Source organism: Leucoraja erinacea, chromosome 38, assembly GCF_028641065.1.
Source record: "Leucoraja erinacea ecotype New England chromosome 38, Leri_hhj_1, whole genome shotgun sequence".
Classification (NCBI taxonomy): Eukaryota; Metazoa; Chordata; class Chondrichthyes; order Rajiformes; family Rajidae; genus Leucoraja; species Leucoraja erinaceus.
Window position 1 is genome coordinate 6,231,408 of NC_073414.1, and position 15,605 is coordinate 6,247,012.

The 15,605-nt window shown below is 47.1% G+C and overlaps 1 protein-coding gene across 2 annotated transcripts in view; it reads right to left on the bottom strand.

Annotated features, from left to right (window-relative positions):
• Nucleotides 1-15,605, bottom strand: part of LOC129714199 (synaptosomal-associated protein 25) — a 113,530-nt gene that overhangs the window by 18,454 nt on the left and 79,471 nt on the right. For both annotated transcript variants that reach the window (XM_055663721.1, XM_055663720.1), the window contains exon 4: nucleotides 3,700-3,748. In XM_055663721.1, the coding sequence (XP_055519696.1) occupies nucleotides 3,700-3,748 (49 nt within the window). The remainder of the gene's footprint in view (nucleotides 1-3,699; nucleotides 3,749-15,605) is intronic.

The following is a 15,605-nucleotide window of genomic DNA, read 5'->3' on the forward strand; positions in this document are numbered from 1 at the left end:
CTCTGAGTAAAGAAGTTCCCCCTCATGTTACCCCTAAACTTCAGTCCCTTAATTCTCAAGTCATGTCCCCTTGTTTGAATCTTCCCTACTCTCAGTGGGAAAAGCTTATCCACGTCAACTCTGTCTATCCCTCTCATCATTTTAAAAACCTCTATCGAGTCCCCCCTTAACCTTCTGCGCTCCAAAGAATAAAGCCCTGACTTGTTCAACCTTTCTATGTAACTTAGTTGCTGAAACCCAGGCAACATTCTAGTAAATCTCCTCTGTACTCTCTCTATTTTGTTGACATGTTCGTGGAAACTAAAATTAGCAGATGTCAAGTTTTGTTTTTCTGAGAGATACAGCATGGAAACAGGCTCTTCGGCCCATCGAGTCCATGCTGTCCATTGATCTCCCTTTCATACTTGTCCCATGTTATCCCACATTCTCAGCCACTCCCGACATGCTTGGGGCAATTAACCGAACAATCCGCAGTCTTTCGGATGTGGGAGGAATCCAGAGGGAACTCATACAGTCAACATCTGAGCTTCACACAGACAGCACCTGAGGATAGTATCGAATGTGGGTGTCTAATGTGAGCTGTGAGGCAGCAGTTCTACACGCTATGCCCCTGTGCCACCCATGTTGAAAGAAATTTAGGATATATCCCTTCACCTGTAGGGGCTACAAGATATTTTACTTAATTCATATGTTTAATCAATAATGTTTTATTATTAATGTTTTTTTTTGTCATTCCCAACTCACTGAATGTTGTTGTCACTTGCGGGCGGAGCACCAAGGCAAATTCCTTGTATGTGAATACTTGGCCAATAAACCCATTCGCTCAGAGGGGTGTTGAGATAAATAGCAGAGCAATGGAAGAATTTAACGGGAAGCTTGGAAAATACATGACAAAGGAATATAAAGTTAAATGAAAAGGAATGAGGGGAGGCTTGTGCAGCATTTAAACTAACGGCATGAACTAGCTGAATTAACTGGCTGGTTACAGTAGTTTTAAGTATAGCATAGCTTTGTTGATCTACCAGCGGAGCGAGATGTGGGTCGGGGAATGTTGCCGACTGGCCCGCTGCAGGGGTACGTGCTGAGGGACGCACTGAAGCTCGGCGCAGCCAACGCCAAGGCTCGGTGGGGGAGGACCACAGTCTAGGGTCCTTCCGTTGCTGGACATGGAGAGCAGGGTGTGGTAGAGATAAGGGAAGGGATTCCCCGCCAGTGGGCCACATGAGTGGCAAGGGTGGGGGATAAATCTGTGTCATTTGTGTAAACGGTAATGAATGTATGTACGGGATCCGAGAATGTTGGATGGACTCTTGCATGGATCATGTATTGGATATTACACAAAAAAAAGCTGGAGAAACTCAGCGGGTGCAGCAGCATCTATGGAGCGAAGGAAATAGGCAACGTTTCGGGCCGAAACCCTTCTTCAGACGGGATATTCATGTATTGGATATGTTCATTTCTCCGATAAAGTATATTTTGAAATAAAAAATAATAGATGCAACACTGACAATGCATGGAGTGTACTGATGATCATATACTCAAGTGTGTCTAGATGGGTCAAATAGGAAGCAGGTACACACATGGAGATCAGCTACAGTGATTTTAAGAGTAAATTTGTAATAGCAGATTATTCATTTAATAATTCCCCTAGAGAACTATTGTGGAGTTCATGCTTGTCTGATTGGATTGATCAATATTCTATGACACAAACTCTTCCATGTACAACTATTACATTGTTAAGATGAACATTCAGAAACCATGTCCACCCCTTCCCCGGGCACTTTTCCCTTGCAACCGCATGAAATGCTACACTTGTCGCTTTACCTCCCCCCTCGGCTCCATTCAAGGACCCAAGCAGTCGTTCCAGGTGCTGCAGAGGTTCACCTGCACCTCCTCCAACCTCATCTATTGCATCCGCTGCTCTAGATGTCAGCTGATCTCCATCGGTGAGACCAAGCGTAGGCTTGGTGATCGCTTCACCCAACACCTCCGCTCGGTCCGCAATAACCAACCTGATCTCCCGGTGGCTCAGCATTTCAACTCCACCTCCCATTCCGAATCTGACCTTTCTGTCCTGGGTCTCCTCCATGGCCAGAGTGAGCACCACCGGAAACTGGAGGAGCAGCACCTCATATTCCGCTTGGGCAGTCTGCACCCTAGCGGCATGAACATTGACTTCTCCAATTACAGGTAGCCCTTGCTGTCTCCTCCCCTTCTCAGCTCTCCCTCAGCCCCCTGGCTCCTCCTCTTGCTTTCTTCTTCCCAACTCCCCCCCCATACCCTACATCAGTCCGAAACATTGCCTATTTCCTACGCTCCATAGATGCTGCCGCACCCGCTGAGTTTCTCCAGCATTTTTATCTACCTCTGAAAAATCAATTGTCCATTTCCTCAACAGAAGCTGCCAGTTTGGCTTATACCTGGTGTTGTCGTCTAACACTGACCTGGCTGGCCCACAGGACCTTGGCAACACGTGTTTCATTCTGTTTTAACCGTGGAGACTGGGGAACTTGAGACAATTAATAGAGACGTCTTGATGATAGTCTATATTACGGTCCAGGAGGTGTTGGCCAACCTTTGAAGGCAGATAATGGTATGTTAGCTTTCATTGCAAAAGGATTTGAGTATAGGAGCAGGGAGGTTCTACTGCAGTTGTACAGGGTCTTGGTGAGACCACACCTGGAGTATTGCGTGCAGTTTTGGTCTCCAAATCTGAGGAAGGACATTATTGCCATAGAGGGAGTGCAGAGACGGTTCACCAGACTGATTCCTGGGATGTCAGGACTGTCTTATGAAGAAAGACTGGATAGACTTGGTTTATACTCTCTAGAATTTAGGAGATTGAGAGGGGATCTTATAGAAACTTACAAAATTCTTAAGGGGGTTGGACAGGCTAGATGCAGGAAGATTGTTCCCGATGTTGGGGAAGTCCAGGACAAGGGGTCACAGCTTAAGGATAAGGGGGAAATCCTTTAAAACCGAGATGAGAAGAACTTTTTTTTCACACAGAGAGTGGTCAATCTGTGGAATTCTCTGCCACAGAGGGTGGTTGAGGCCACAGTTCATTGGCTATATTTAAGAGGGAGTTAGATGTGGCCCTTGTGGCTAAGGGGATCAGGGGGTATGGAGAGAAGGCAGGTACAGGATACTGAGTTGGATGATCAGCCATGATCAGATTGAATGGCGGTGCAGGCTCGAAGGGCCGAATGGCCTACTCCTGCACCTAATTTCTATGTTTCTATAAACCTGATAAGGTTATTCCATGGACCTCAAGCCTTTGTGCGGCCTCCTTTCTCTTTCCCTCATCTCCTGTTCCTTGTCCAAGTTCCCATTGTGTGTGTGTGTGTCTATGTCTCTCTCTCTCTCACTCTCTTCTCTGATGTTGGACGATCTACCTAGTAAACAGCAGAGGGAGCTCTACCTGCTTCCTGCCATGATATGTGATTTTTAGCATCTGCCCTGCACTTTGTTCCTGTACCCGAACTAAATCAGCACAGGCTTGGGGCCAACACCAAGCATGTCCTGGCACCACGACGAAGGTTTATTTAACCATTGAACTAATTGTTCATCATTTGAGTTTTCACACATGTCGAATTTCACCCTTTGGTCTAAGCAATGTCAAGGTGGGCACTTTTTAACTTGGTATCATCATCCATTTCCTCCACCCAGGTATGTAGTGAGTCTGTGAATTCCACTCACCTCCCTGCTCATCCAGCATGACCAGAGTCCTGATCCCGGCATCTTTGCTCTGTTTGAGGTGAGAAGAAAAGAGAACGTGAGCGATAAACATAGAAACATAGACAATAGGTGCAGGAGTAGAGGCCATTCGGCCCTTCGAGCCTGTACCGCCATTCAATACGATCATGGCTGATCATCCAACTCAGTATAGAAACATAGAAACATAGAAATTAGGTGCAGGAATAGGCCATTCGGCCCTTCGAGCCTGCACCGTCATTCAATACGATCATGGCTGATCATCCAACTCAGTATCCCTGTCCCTGCCTTCTCTCCATACCCCCTGATCCCTTTAGCCACAAGGGCCACATCTAACTCCCTCTTAAATATAGCCAATGAACTGTGGCCTCAACTACCTTCTGTGGCAGAGAATTCCACAGATTCACCACTCTCTGTGTAAAAAATGATTTTCTCATCTCGGTCCTAAAAGGCTTCCCTCTTATCCTTAAACTGTGTGACCCCTAGTTCTGGACTTCCCCAACATCGGGAATAATCTTCCTGCATCTAGCCTGTCCAACCCCTTAATAAAATGGGAATTAGTGGATAGGATACCAAAACCATATAATACCATACAATAAACAAACAATAAAACACAATTAACATCTCCACCACAGTGAGTCCACCCAGCTCCCTCCTTCAAAGGAGGCCAACGGTCTTACGTGCTACAAGTCGATAATCCAATCCCTTTTGTAATCAGCTTCAGAGACACACCTATAATAAAAATGTCCTGAACTAACACAGATCAATTATAATAATTAAAACAATTACATATATGCATTAGTTGTGGAGGTTCAACTCAAATATCATTTAGTTTCTGCCACCTAACTCACATGACATGCGCTACAAATCAGGATAGATTAAGTCTGTTAAGAACATTGGTATGGTGGTGTAGGGGTAGTGTTGCTGACTTACAGCGCCAGAGACCCGGGTTCAATCCTGACTACAGGTTGGTATGAAGTTTGTACGTTCTCCCTGTGACCTGCGTGGGTTTTCTCCGAGACCTTCGGTTTCCTCCCACGCTTCAAAGACGGACAGGTTTGTAGCTTAATTGGCTTGGTATAAAGGTGAAATTGTCCCAGGTGTGTGTGTAGGGTGGTGTTAATCTGCGGGGATCGCTGGTCGGCACGGACTCGGTGGGCCGAAGGGCCTGTTTCCACGTTGTATCTCTAAACTACACTAAACATCAGATGATTCTCACCAGCTCGGCTTTCCTCCCACACCCCAAAGATGTACAGGTTTGCAGGTAAAAATAATAAATAGTCCAGAGTGCTGGCCGACATGGACTCAGTCGGCCAAAGGTAGACTGAAGAGGGGTCTCGACCCGAAACGTCACCCATTCCTTCTCTCCAGAGATGCTGCCTGTCCCGCTGAGTTACTCCAGCATTTTGTGTCTATCTTCAGTTTAAACCAGCATCTGCAGTTCCCATGCACAGTTCCAAAGAGCCTGTTTCCACGCTGTCTAATATGATCCTACAAGTGTGTGATTCAAACAGCATTTTCTGCTTTATTTCAGTGCTTGCGAATTTTGGATTTTGTTTTTTGTAAAGTATGGTGCTTGCAGTTCTTGCACCTGCAGAGATAAATCCTGCAGTGCTCGCTGCAGGAGTGGCGGGCGACACCAGCTCTCCACGTCTCTGCTGCAACACTGCAGGTCTGTGCTGCAATACCGGTGCCTGCCTTTACGCTGAAGAGAGGAGCTGCGGCGTGTGAAACAGCCTGGGGGGTTTATACAAAGATTCCAACGCATTTAACAATAACTCTTCAATTCTGCAGCAATGAAAACAATGATGAGCACTGGGCCTGTACTCGCTGGGGTTTAGAAGAATGAGAGGTGGGGGGGGGGACCTCATTGAAACGTACAGAATAGTGAAAGGCTTGGATAGAGCGGATGTGGAGAGGATGTTTCCACTATTGAGAGAGTCTAGGACTAGAGGTCACAGACTTAGAATTAAAGGACGTTCCTTTAGGAGGGAGACGAGGAGGAATTTCTTTAGTCAGAGGGTGGTGATTCTTTGCCACAGAAGGCTGTGGAGGCCAAGTCAATGGATAGTTTTAAGGCAGAGATAGATAGATTCTTGATTAGTACAGGTGTCAGGGGTTATGGAGAGAAGGCAGGAGAATGGGGTTAGGAGGGAGAGATAGATCAGCCATGATTGCATGGCGGAGTAGACTTAACCAAATAACAATATAACCATATAACAATTACAGCACGGAAACAGGCCATCTCGGCCCTACAAGTCCGTGACGAACAAATTTTTTTCCCCTTAGTCCCACCTGCCTGCACTCATACCATAACCCTCCATTCCCTTCTCATCCATATGCCTATCCAATTTATTTTTAAATTATACCAATGAACCTGCCTCCACCACTTCCACTGGGAGCTCATTCCACACCGCTACCACTCTCTGCGTAAAGAAGTTCCCCCTCATATTACCCCTAAACTTCTGTCCCTTAATTCTGAAGTCATGTCCTCTTGTTTGAATCTTCCCTATTCTCAAAGGGAAAAGCTTGTCCACATCAACTCTGTCTATCCCTCTCATCATTTTAAACACCTCTATCAAGTCCCCCCTTAACCTTCTGCGCTCCAGAGAATAAAGACCTAACTTATTCAACCTATCTCTGTATGACTTGATGGGCCGAATGGCCTAATTCTGCTCCCATCACATATGACCTTATGAAAACTTTACAAGGATACTGGGCGATTGTAATATGAGTATATATCTGCTTCTGTGGCTAGCATGATTGGGCACCATATTTGATAAGCAGGAATTGGAGGGGTATGGATTATGTACAGGCAGATGAGATTAGTTTATCCTGGCATCAATATTCAGCACAAACATGATGGGCTGAAGGGCCTGTTCCTGTGCTGTACTGTTCTATAATCCATGTTGTGGTCTACCTGACATGCCGAAGAGGATTCTCCTAAACGTCTACAGGTGCACGATAGAGAGCATTCTGACCGGTTGCATCGTGGCTTGGTACGGCAACTTGAACGTCCAGGAGCGAAAAAGGCCACAAAAAGTTGTGACCACTGCCCAGTCCATCGCCGGCTTTGACCTCCCCACCGTCGAAGGGATCTATCGTAGTCGCTGCCTCAATAAGGCAGCCAACATCATCAAGCACCCACACCATCCTGGCCACTCATCTCACCACTGCCATCAGGAAGAAGGTACAGGAGCCTGAAGACTGCAACGTCCAGGTTCAGGAATTACTACTCCCCCACAGCCATCAGGCTATTAAACACAACAAATAAGCTATGAGCTCTGAACTGCAAAAGACTATATTATTATTTGTTATTTGTACTATATTTCTTATTTATTGAACTTTTTTCTTTTTTTTTCCCATTTGATACAATATTGACATATTCACATATTCTGTTGTGCTGCAGCAAGTAAGAATTTCATTGTCCTGTCCGGAACATATGACAATAAATGACTCTTGAGTAGCAGAGCACGCTGAATGGGGCGGCACGGTGGCGTAGCGTTAGAGTTGCTGCCTGACAGCGCTTTCAGCGCCAGAGTCCCGGGTTGGCTCCCGACTACGGGTGCTGTCTGTACGGCTTTGTATGGTCCCACCGTGGGTTTTCTCCAAGATCTTCGGTTTCCCACCCACACGTACAGGTTTATAGGTTGCGTTTAAGAAGGAACTGCAGATGCTGGAAAATCAAAGGTACACAAAAATGCTGGAGAAACTCAGCGGGTGCAGCAGCATCTACGGAGCGAAGGAAATAGGCGACGTTTCGGGCCGAAACCCTTCTTCAGACTGATGGCGGGTGGGGGGGGGAGAAGAAAGGAAAAAGGAGGAGGAGGAGCCCGAAGGCTGAGGGATGGGAGGACACAGCCCGAGGGCTGAGGAAGGGGAGGAGACAGCAAGGGCTATCAAAATTGGGAGAATTCAATGTTCATGCCCCCAGGATGCAGACTCCCCAAGCGGAATATGAGATGCCGTTCCTCCAATTTCCGGTGTTGCTTGCTCCGGCCATGGAAGAGACCCAGGACAGAGAGGTCGGGTATGGAATGGGAGGGGGAGTTGAAGTGCTAAGCCACCGGGAGGTCTAGTTGGTTATTGCTGTCACCCCCCCCAAGAAGGATACATATAAAGTATATATATCCTTTAAATATATATATACTGAAAATGGCTGTGTTGAACATACAGTGGCATCCTTTAATAAGGACCAGCAATCAGATGCACTCATTTACTGGAAGTATCTTATTTGAATATTTAAACTGCAAATTTCTCAGTTGGTAATCCATCCAGTTCCATTAAGAGGAGCAATTCTATTGGTGAGAAAATATCTCCCCGAGTTCCTTGGCTGCTAGCGTTCTGCTCATTAATGGGCCCAATGTGTGGAATCCATGAATAAGTAATGATAGATAGCCTGAAACACTGCTCCTTAAGATGTATGCTGCTTGCAAAATAAAATGTAAAAAAATCCAGCAGCATATATTGGATTGCAAGGCTTGCAATTATCCAGCTCCATACCACTGCTCTCACAAGTAATCAAAGTGAATTGCATTCAATTCATTAGCCTGAAGTGCAGTGGGCACTGCCTGAAGGCAAATACATCAATAATTCCATACACAGCAAGATCCTGAAAATAATATCGAGATGGCTGAATAGTTGGTCTAATGTTGATTGCCTTAGTTCATTAAGACAGTAATGACATCAGAGAAGGAGGTCCTTCTTTTTAATTGAATGCCGTCTCAAGTTTCTTCATGTGTAAGGAGGAACTGGAGTATTGTGTACAGTTTTGGTCTCCTAATCTGAGGAAGGACATTCTTGCCATAGAGGGAGTACAGAGAACGTTCACCAGACTGATTCCTGGGATGTCAGGACTTTCATATGAAGAAAGACTGGATAGACTCGGCTTGTACTCGCTAGAATTTAGAAGATTGAGGGGGGATCTTATAGCAACTTACAACATTCTTAAGGGGTTGGACAGGCTAGATGCAGGAAGATTGTTCCCGATGTTGGGGAAGTCCAGAACAAGGGGTCACAGTTTAAGGATAAAGGGGTAATCTTTTAGGACTGAGATAAGAAAAACATTTTTTACACAGAGAGTGGTGAATCTCTGGAATTCTCTGCCACATAATGTAGTTGAGGCCACAGTTCATTGGCTATATTTAAGAGGGAGTTAGATGTAGCCCTTGTGGCTAAAGGGGTCAGGGGGTATGGAGAGAAGGCAGGTACAGGATACTGAGTTGGATGATCAGCCATGATCATATTGAATGGCGGTGCAGGCTCGAAGGGCCGAATGGCCTACTCCTGCACCTATTTTCTATGTTTCTACGCTGGCTTAAACCAAAGATAGACACAAAGCGCTGGAGTAACTCAGCGGGACAGGCAGCATCTCTGGAGAGAAGGAGGAAGTGATGTTTCGGTTCGAGACCCTTCTTCAGACTGAGTTTGTACGTTCTACCTGGGACCATTTACAATTATACCAAAACAATTAGCCTACAGACCTGTACGTCTTTGGAGTGTGGGAGGAAACCGGGGCACCCGGAGAAAACCCACGAGGTCTTGGCGAGAGTGTACAAACTCCATACAGACAGCACCCGTAGTCAGGATCGAACCCGGATCTCCGACGCTGTAAGGACACAACTCTACTCCTGCTCCACCAGGTTCGATCCTGACCACGGGTGCTGTCGGTACAGAGTTTGTACGTTCTCCCCATGACCTGTGTGGATTTTCTCTGAGATCTTCGGTTTCCTCCCACACTCCAAAGACAGAGAGGTTTGTAGGTTAATTGACATGGTATAAATGTGAAATTGTCCCTAGTGTGTGTAGGATAGACATAGAAACATAGAAACATAGAAAATAGGTGCAGGAGTAGACCATTCGGCCCTTCGAGCCTGCACCGCCATTCAATATGATCATGGCTGATCATCCAACTCAGTATCCCGTACCTGCCTTCTCTCCATACCCCCTGATCCCCTTAGCCACAAGGGCCACATCTAACTCCCTCTTAAATATAGCCAATGAACTGTGGCCTCAACTACCCTCTGTGGCAGAGAGTTCCAGAGATTCACCACTCTCTGTGTGAAAAAAGTTCTTCTCATCTCGGTTTTAAAGGATTTCCCCCCTTATCCTTAAGCTGTGACCCCTTGTCCTGGACTTCCCCAACATCGGAAGCAATCTTCCTGCATCCAGCCTGTCCAACCGCTTAAGAATTTTGTAAGTTTCTATAAGATTCCCTCTCAATCTCCTAAATTCTAGAGAGTATAAACCAAGTCTATCCAGTCTTTCTTCATAAGACAGTCCTGACATCCCAGGAATCAGTTTGGTGAACTGTCTCTGCACTCCCTCTATGGCAATAATGTCCTTCCTCAGATTTGGAGACCAAAACTGTACGCAATACTCCAGGTGTGGTCTCACCAAGACCCTGTACAACTGCAGTAGAACCTCCCTGCTCCTATACTCAAATCCTTTTGCTATGAAAGCTAACATACCATTCGCTTTCTTCACTACCTGCTGCACCTGCATGCCTATTTTCAATGACTGGTGTACCATGACACCCAGGTCTCGCTGCATCTCCCCTTTTCCTAGTCGGCCACCATTTAGATAATAGTCTGCTTTCCTGTTTTTGCCACCAAAATGGATAACCTCACATTTATCCACATATCCAGGATAGTGTAAGTGCGAGGGGATCGCTGGTCGGTGTGGACCTGGTGGGCCAAAGGGCCTGTTTCCACGCTGTATCTCATCTTCTTGCGTATGGTGTACACAGCCTAAAGTTGTAAGACAACTTGTTCTGTTTGATCTTTTGTTTGTGCACGCCAGGTCGATTGCATTGGTTGAAACAGGGTGGACCATGTGAATAAATAATAAATAAATAAATACTTTATTAATTAATCCCCTTATTCAGGGGAAATTCAGATGTCCTTGCAGCACACTACTAAAAATACAACATAGCATTCAAGAAGTTTAACATTAAAACATAAAACATCCCCCCACAGTGGTTCCCACAAAGTCCAGTCCCCATCCTCTTGTCCACCCAGAGTCGGGCCTATTGAGGCCTCCACAGTCGCCATTACGGGGCCCGATGTTCCCGGCCGTTCTCGCCGGGTGATGGTACTCCGGCGTCGGTAGAACCCTCAGCGGCTTGCGGTGCCATGAACGGCCGCCTTCTTACCGGAGACCGCGGCTTCCAAGGCAACAGACCGCGCCGGACGGAGCTTCACACACTGCCGATCTCGGCGAGAGATCCCAGGCTCCGGGGATGTAAAGTTCAGCGCCGCAGCTGGCCGCTCCACGATGTTTTTTATCGGCGGTCCAGCGTGGCGACCCAGGCAAGGCATCGCCCGCTCCGCGATAGCGCTCCAGCGCTGCGCCGCCGCCAAAGCCGAGGTTCTGGCCCGGTCCCCTCAGGAAACATCACTCCAGGACCCGCTGGTAGGCCGCGAGGACAGGTCAAAGGTGCTGCTCGGAAGAAGGCAGCCTCTCCGACCAGGTAGGGACTTGAAAAAGCAGTTTCCCCCTTCCCCCCCACCACCCCCCACACATAAAGAGATTAGACCCCCCCTTTAACGTACTAAAAATAATTAAAAAGAAGTGAAAAAACCGGACAGCTGCAAGACTGGCAGACGTACAGGACAGCGCCCCCACTCGTAAGGTTGCAATCTCCCACCCCGCTGTACCTCTAAACTAAAGTGACTCAGTAACTCAGAGTAACTCAGCAGAGGCATCTCCGGAGAAAATAATGGGTGGCATTTCTGGTCGGAACCCCCTCCGGGTTTGGCACCTGAACTGGGGGGGGGTCCCTGGAACTAGAGTAGGAAGCCCCAAGGCACAAGATGGAGGCGCAGGCAAGAGCAGAGGAAACACATGTGGCTGTGGCAGCAAGTCCGGGATAAAACATGGTCTTAGAGCCGAGGCAACAGGAATGACAGAGGGGGAGCAATGAGAGAGGGGGTCTCACAGAGGTCAGAGAGAGGAGAACTTCTTCAAACCAGGATAGATACAAAATGCTGGAGCAACTCAGCGGGACAGGCAGCATCTCTGGAGAGAAGGAATGGGTGGCATTTCGGGTCGAGACCCTTCTTCAGACCTCTTCAAAGTAGGCATACCCTGAAGAGATTTCGCAGCAGATCATCCCTGGAGAACATGAATAGGTGATGTTTCAGGCCAGGATCCTTCTTCAGACTGAATAGACAATAGACAATAGGTGCAGGAGTAGGCCATTCAGCCCTTCAAGCCAGCACCGCCATTCAATGTGATCATGGCTGATCATCCCCAATCAGTACCCCGTTCCAGCCTTCTCCCCATATCCCCTGACTCCGCTATCTTTAAGAGCCCTATCTAGCTCTCTCTTGAAAGTATCCAGAGAACCAGCCTCTGAGGCAGAGAATTCTACAGACTCACAACTCTCTGCGTGAAAAGGTGGGTCCCAACCCGAAATGTCACAATCCATATTCTCCAGGGATGCTGCATGGCCCGCTAAGTTGGCCAGTATTTTGCTTTTTATTTCTGTAAACCAGCATCTGCAGTTCTTTGTTTCTACCAGATCTTGTGAAATTCAATATTGAGTCCCAGGAGCTGTGACATGCCCCACTGAGGATTAGTGTCTTGAACGTCCGCTGGGCTTTGCTGGAACTCTCTAGGAAGTTGAAGACAAAGTGGTCACAGTGGGGGAGGGATGGAGAGTTAATGTGACAAGCAAATGGAATATCAGGCATAGCCTCGCAGAATGAACACACTTCCCTTCATTGTGTACTCACTGTCACATTCTGTGGATGTCAAGAGTCTTTCCTCTTTTGTTTTACTAATTGTGCTGCTCATGTTTGTATTGAAAGAGGGATTTGCGGAATAATTTTGATACACTGAAGTGGGCAACTTACTGGCCAGAAGATCGCTGAGAATCACGTAATCACAGCAATCTCGTTAATTGCAGATCACGAAATCAGTGGGGGCTTTTGGACTCAAAAGTAAATACAATCTGGCTGCCTCTGTAAGGTTCTGCGGTGGAGCTGGAAGCTAAAACCTATTGAAGCGTGATGCTTCAGCTGACTGTGAAGCTGCCCAGCAGTCCCTGCAGGCTCTATGCAGTGATAAATGGAGAAGGAAAACACAATGCAGTCTTGCAGACTCTGGACAGCATCATCGAGCCTTGTAACTTGCCGTTGCCCAGGAGATCAAAGTTCATAGAGTGTCGGGGCAGAATTAGGCCTAATTCAAGTCTACTCTGCCGTTCGATGGCGGTCACGGTCCGTGGCGCAGCGGTAGAGTTGCTGCCTTACAGCAAAATGCAGCGCCGGAGACCCGGGTTCGATCCCGACTACGGGCGCTGTCTGTACGGAGTTTGTACGTTCTCCCCGTGACCTGCGTGGGTTTTCTCCGAGATCTTCGGTTTCCTCCCACACTCCAAAGACGTACAGGTTTGTAGGTTAATTGGCTGGGTGTAAATGTAGAATTGTCAAGGTTGGAGATATGCAGAGTACTGCCCTGCCGACTACAACATTCAGAAAGTTCAATCATGGCTGATCTATCTTTCCCTCTCTATCCCTTTCTCCTGCCTTCTCCCCATAACGTCTGATCATGAATCTACCAATCTCAACCTAAAAAAATTTCAATGACGTTTCCTCCACAGTGGTCTGTGGCAATGAATTCCACAGATTCACCACCCTCTGACTAAAGAAATTCCTCCTCATCTCCTTTATAAAGGTACGTCCTTTTGCTCTGAAGCTGTGGCCTCTATGGTCCTAGACTCTCCCACTAGTGGAAACATCCTCTCCACATTCACTCTCTCCAGGGCTTTCACTAATCGGTACGTTTCAATGAAGTCCCCCCCCCTCATCCTTCTAAACTCCAGCGAGTACAGGCCCAGTGTCTTCAAATGCTCCTCATATGTTAAGGTGATCATTCCTTGGATCAAGTTATACTGCCAGCTGCCATCATCTTCTGACTCGAAATGACAATGTCCTAACCTGAATGGAATCTTGTGCGCTTGTATCTGAGTCTCGTCTGATTATCTACAGCTGAAGATGTACAGCTTGCAAGAGTGCACCACCAGTCCCAATGCAATTAATATTCCACTCTCCAGACAGTCCACATTTGTAGAGGAGCAACGAAAATAGATTCTGATTACAAAGTTTCATGACAACAACTAATTCTTATGCAAAACCTGTCCGTTCGTTCGATGCAGCGGCACGGTGGCACAGCGGTAGAGTTGCAGCCTTACAGCGTCAGAGATCCGGGTTCGATCCTGACTACGTCTGCATGGAGTTTGCACAATCTCGCCATGACCGCGTGGGTTTTCCTCTGGGTGCCCCGGTTTCCTCCCACACTCCAAAGACGTACAGGTTTGTAGGCTAAATCCTGGGATACCAGACTGATTCCTGGGATGGCAGGACTTTCATATGAAGAAAGACAGCATAGACACGGCTTGTACTCGCTAGAATTCAGAAGATTGAGGGGGGATCTTATAGAAACTTACAAAATTCTTAAGGGGTTGGACAGGCTAGATGCAAGAAGATTGTTCCCGATGTTGGGGAAGTCCAGAACAAGGGCTCACAGTTTAAGGATAAGGGGAAAATCTTCTAGGACCGAGATGAGAAAAACATTTTTAACACAGAGAAACATAGAAACATAGAAATTAGGTGCAGGAGTAGGCCATTCGGCCCTTCGAGCCTGCACCGAGAGTGGTGAATCTGTGGAATTCTCTGCCACAGAAGGTAGTTGAGGCCACAGTTCATTGGCTATATTTAAGAGGGAGTTAGATGTGGCCCTTGTGGCTAAAGAGATCAGGGGGTATGGAGAGAAGGCAGGTACAAGATACTGAGTTGGATGATCAGCCATGATCGTATCGAATGGCGGTGCAGGCTCGAAGGGCCGAATGGCCTACTCCTGCACCTATTTTCTATGTTTCAATGTTTCTAATTAGTTTGGTACAATTGTAAATTGTCCCTGGTGTGAATAGGATAGTGTCAGTGTGATCGCTGGCCAGTGGGGACTTGGTGGGCCGAAGGGCCTGTTTCCGTGCTGTATCTCCAATCTAAACAAAGCGTGTTGCACACAATACTACAGGTGCGGTCTCACAACTGCAGTAGGACATCCTTCTATTTAAAGCCACGGGGATTAAGTGGACACGTTCTGTTCACCCTCTTCGCTTCTCGACAGCGCTGACATTTCAAGTTAGGGATAAACAAAATGGCAGTCTTCACTCGCGACTCACACACCATCCCATGTCACGCTGCAGAATATTAACTAATCACTGTGCCCATCTGCCACTGACTCCTTGCTTTCACCACCTCAGCAGAGTGTTGAGATGGGGGTGAGTAAAATATTCATGAGCCTTTCAGGATCACAAGTAGACGAATAACCGCAAGTCAATGTTTTCTCTGGGCGTTCTCTGCAGCACAGGGACTCACGCCTTCAGCTTTTAGCAACCAGCCGGCTATATTTAACCCATTGTCAATCATAAAACTGCAAGGGCTGAGAATTTGAGAGAAAAATTAAAAATACTGGAAACACTCACCAAGTCAGGCAGCATCTGCGGAAAGTGAAACGGTCTGGGACATTTCCACCCTGGGAATAAAGGTTCTGGTTGTCTACCCTATCTGTGCATCATAATTTTAGTTTAGTTTAGAGATATAGTGTGGAAACAGGTCCTTCGGCCCACCGAGTCCGCACCGACCAGCGATCCCCGCACACCAATAGCCCTGTCCCACGGTACGAGTTCACTCCAAGAGCTCTCCCGAGTTTAAAAAAAATCAAGCTCGTGGTAAGCACGGAGAATGAACGTAGCGGGTACGTCGGAGCTCGGGGACGTCTCTTAACGGCTCGTATCGCGAATGGCAGGTACTCGGGAAGACTCGCTAACGGCAGGTAAGCACGGGAAGACTCGTGAAGATTTTTCAACATGTTGAAAAATG